Source organism: Mirounga leonina, unplaced genomic scaffold, assembly GCF_011800145.1.
Source record: "Mirounga leonina isolate KUSES-001 unplaced genomic scaffold, KU_Mleo_1.0 Mir_53, whole genome shotgun sequence".
Taxonomy (NCBI): Eukaryota; Metazoa; Chordata; class Mammalia; order Carnivora; family Phocidae; genus Mirounga; species Mirounga leonina.
Window position 1 is genome coordinate 94,061,432 of NW_023270807.1, and position 4,386 is coordinate 94,065,817.

Consider the following 4,386-nt stretch of genomic DNA (forward strand, 5'->3'; position numbering starts at 1 on the left):
TTTATTTATTTATTTATTTATTTATTTATTTATTTATTTATTTATTTTAGCGAGAGAGCGTGCACATGCATGCACATGGGAGTAGGGGTGGGGCAGAGGGGGAGAGAGGATCTTGAGCAGACTCCCCGCTGAAGGAGGAGCCCCACACGGGGCTTGATCCCACAACCCTGAGATCATGACCTGAGCCGAAATCAAGAGTCTGACGCCCAACTGACTGAGCCACCCACGTGCCCCTGAAGAGGATTGTCAAAGTGGATTTATGGCAAGTCCTGCGGGACGTGCTGGATCTGGATACATGCACACAGAGCTCTGTCCCGAGCTGGAGGACTCTCATTGACGCAGGCACTGGCAGACTTCAGGCAGTCAGGGGGATGTTTCAGGTCTGTATGTGATCTAGCTGGTGACTTGGGTGTAATCTCAATACTACTTTTTCTAAAGCTTTTCAGTGACTTTCCATAGAATCCCTGGTTTTTAGCAATCTCATAATTTAGTAGAGTTCTCTATAGCAAATACAGTCCATTTTTAAGTCTGTGAAAACTGCTGCAACCAGCAACATCGGCTGGTGCCTGCTTCTCAGTTAGCCTGTAAATAACTACTCTTTCTGGTTTATAGCAAAAAACCTGACTGGTGAAATGCATTGGCACTGTGTTTCATAGCTAAGGGAATTTTAAAAATCTGTAATGAGCATCAATTGCTGGGAAAAAAAGAATGATTTTTACCCACTTCTTTTACTTCAATCTTAATCTTTCCCAACTGCCCTCTAGGGCAAAAGAGCTCTCTTTGGTACCTCAGTTCAGACAAACACGTGTAAAGAAACATACACATTAGATTATAAAAGGGTGGTTTCTTAAATGGTTTTAAGCTATAAATAATCCTTAAAAATGACTTTCTCAATTCAAAATGCAGACATTGCACTGTATTTATAATGACAAAAAAAATGGAAACAACCTAAATGTCCAAAACCAGAGAAAAGTTTAAGAAAAATATGATATGTTCATACTACGTCATGCTATGCAATCATTAAGCATGATTTTATAGAGTTTTAAATAGTAAGAGACTATTCCTATTAAATAAAAGTCGGCTTGATGCAAATTGTTACACAGTAGGTCACAAGTAGCTATGTATGTATTGTAAAGAGACTGGCTGGTATGTGCTGAAATGTTTGTAGTGTTTTCTCTGGTTGATGAGAGCAGGGGTGATTTTTTTTTAATTTTCTTTTCTAATATCATACATATGCTACTTTTTTTTTTAAAAGATTTTACTTATTTGATAGAGATAGACACAGCGAGAGAGGGAACACAAGCAGGGCGAGTGGGAGAGGAAGAAGCAGGCTTCCTGCTGAGCAGGGAGTCCGATGTGGAGCTCGATCCAAGGACCCCGATATCATGACCTGAGCGGAAGGCAGCCGCTTAACGACTGAGCCACCTAGGCGCCCCATACATATGCTACTTTTATAATAAGGAAAAAATAAACAACCCAAAGGTGTCTTTTCTACAATACTGAGGGGATTTTCCTTATGCTAAAGAAACATATCCCAGCTTTTACACTTGTGGTGCAGACAAATGTGAAGGGGAATAAATGATTTGCTCAAATATATTGATACTGTTAGAAAATGCTTATCTAATCTAATGCAAATACAGAACCAAAGGAAATGCATAAACATTGACTATTATAAGGATAAGCATATATACAATTCTTCCTCCTGAATTTTTAAGCACAGCTTATATAAAGTTGGCTCCTTGGAATACAACATAAGGGAGACACAGGGGTCCCTGTCGTTTCCAAGATTAGCAAGGATTATCATCACCAATATGTCAGACACCCTCTCCTTCAAAAAAAAAGAAAGAAAAAAGAGAGAAAGAAAGAAGAAAGAAAGAAAGAAAGAAAGAAAGAAAGAAAGAAAGAAAGAAAGAAAGTCTGTAGCAGTTTTTAGAAGTGCTTAAGGAAGAGTATCTCCAGCCCATATAGTAGAGACTAAGAGTTAAGAGCTATTACAATAATCAAAGAATACTAAGGTAACTAGAAATTAAGATACGGTCTTGAAATCTTCCCTTAGAAAACATATTTTCATGAAATTCAACTGGATAAAGCTATTCTCCTCCATCACCACTAATTGTGTAGTAGAATGAAAAAGCTAAAAAAGTGACATGCAGGTATTTCTTCTATACAGTGAAAAACTGTATCTCTAATTCCAATACAGAATCATCAGGTAAATACTTATCAGTAAATAATGTATTATAGTTCATAAAAAGGAATTACCTCTACTGAGTGAAGTTTAAGGGCAATATCCCATTGTATTACTTACACTGTAAAAACAATCTGTGTGTAAATTTTTCTCACAAAAAATACCTTTAAGACATAACTAAGATTATTAGTTAAAGGCATAAAAAGCCAAAAGAACAACCTGGACATGCCAGTAAATAGTTAAGAAGAAGTTCCAAAAAATTGTGGACTGACATTCTCATAAAATATTTGAGTAAAGGTTTATGCAGATGTTTCATTAAAAACCAACCAACCAACCAACCCTCCACGGCCACTTGGGTGACTCAGCTGGTTAAGCATCTGACTCTTGATTTCCGCTCCTGTCAAGATTTTAGGGTTGCGAGATGGATGTGAGAAGGAGCCCCCGCATCAGACTCCACCCTGGGCCTGGAGCCTGCTTGAAATTCTCTCTCCCTCTACCTCTGACCTTCGGATATCCGCCCCCTCTCCAAAACAAACAAACAAACAAACAAACAGAAAACAACTCCACAAAACCATTTAATGGTTATCAAATCCAAAATAACAAAAGCAAACGCATTAGAATGGGTTCAAACACTTATTTGAGTGCTATAATGATTTATTTAAAAAGAAACTGACCACAGACTAAAATCTTAAATAGCTTTATGAAAATGTTATATTTTCTAATGATGGGGATGAAAATCTTATCAATGGTTTTCTAAAATGTACGGTAGGAAGGGTATATCAAACTTTGAGACTATCATATTAACTTGTAAAACTTTATTAAGGACCTAGTAAGATCTTCAGTAGATCTACTTTTTAATTTTGCAATATTATGAACATGACAATTAAAAACACATAGACCCAATTTTTACATGGACGTAAAACTATAATTGTTGATAATGAGCAGCTTTATGCTAGTAGCATCTTGGAATTATCTTGATTTTTGTGACATCAGTTTCTACTGACATAATTATAAGGCCAATAAAAAAAAAAACCTAATGGGTTTCTCTATTTTGGTTTAGGGTTTGATTGGAAAATTTCAGGAAAACATTCATGAGTTGCTACTTTCTCTTTATCTCCAACACTCTGCTTTCCCTGCCCCCTTAGTCCACATTCACTGACTCAGAGACTATTTGGAGAGGACACCTGTTTTAAATGGATCCCCAGGAAATACCTATGCTGTCTTTTCATACTCTGACCCTGCATCTGGTTGGCTGAAATGTGATCATGATTAAAAAAAAAAAAAAAAATGCTGCCCACAGACTGAGGCAACTTCACTGTGACAACATTTACTGGAAGGCAGAGGGAATCCAGTTTATTTTCCTTCCATTAAGCTCTGGTATTGTACGGTAGGAAAAAAATAAGTAAAAGGGCAATGTCAGTTTAACCCTCAAAAGATTAGTATTAAGTTACATGCCGGGGTTTGCTTCCCAACTCAGAACGATTTGTTTTGAAGCTGAACGCTCTCTTGAAGCAGAAACAGTTATGTGACACCCCTCTCTCTATAACCTTTTATTTATAAACCTCTTGTCCGAAGTTCATGGTCTGTCCTGTTGTATTACATACTGACATGCTATTTATCAATCTCCTGTGGAGGAGGAGCACGGGGCAGTCCATCCGCTGGAATAGAATTTACAAGGTAATTTCACAGCGATTAATAGTCTATCAGTAAAAATCCAGTGGCGTTCAAAACAGACACTCGGGAGCCCCCGGCGCGCGGGTTTACACCCCACGTGCAGGCTCCCACCGGTCCCTCCGCACGGAGCACCCGCCCTGGCCGGCAGGAACCACCTCCGCCGCAATCCCCCCGCCTGCGACGTTTGTCCCCACTAGGGTCCCCTCCGTCAGGGCAGGTTTCCCGCCCTCCCGCCGGCCCGCGCTCCCTCTCTGCCCTGCAGATGCCACCCGCCGCGGCTCCGCAGCGCGGCGCGCGCTTCGCCGGCAGGGCTCGCACTCGGAGGCCGCCTATCCACCCACAGGACGCCTAGGGGGCGCCCCGGCCGGGTCTCCCGGGGCCCCGCGAACGCAGGAGCAGAATGACGGAGATGACGAAAGAGCTGACGCCACGCCGCCCGGCCGCGGCCGCCGCTAGGGCCCGCCGACGCCGCCCCCGCCCCCGCCCGCGCAGGTCGCCGGGCGCTCGCGGTCGCCGGTTCCGCGGGG

The 4,386-nt window shown here is 41.6% G+C and overlaps 1 protein-coding gene across 4 annotated transcripts in view; it reads left to right on the forward strand.

Moving 5' to 3' along the window:
- Positions 1–4,386, forward strand: part of AIG1 (androgen induced 1) — a 318,831-nt gene that overhangs the window by 74,798 nt on the left and 239,647 nt on the right. For 3 of the 4 annotated variants that reach the window (XM_034990847.1, XM_034990851.1, XM_034990852.1), the window contains exon 1: positions 3,483–3,862. The exons of the other annotated variant lie outside the window; for it this stretch is intronic. In XM_034990847.1, the coding sequence (XP_034846738.1) occupies positions 3,764–3,862 (99 nt within the window). In that variant the 5' untranslated portion in view covers positions 3,483–3,763. Of the gene's footprint in view, positions 1–3,482; positions 3,863–4,386 lie in introns of those variants that run through there. 4 annotated transcript variants of the gene reach the window in all.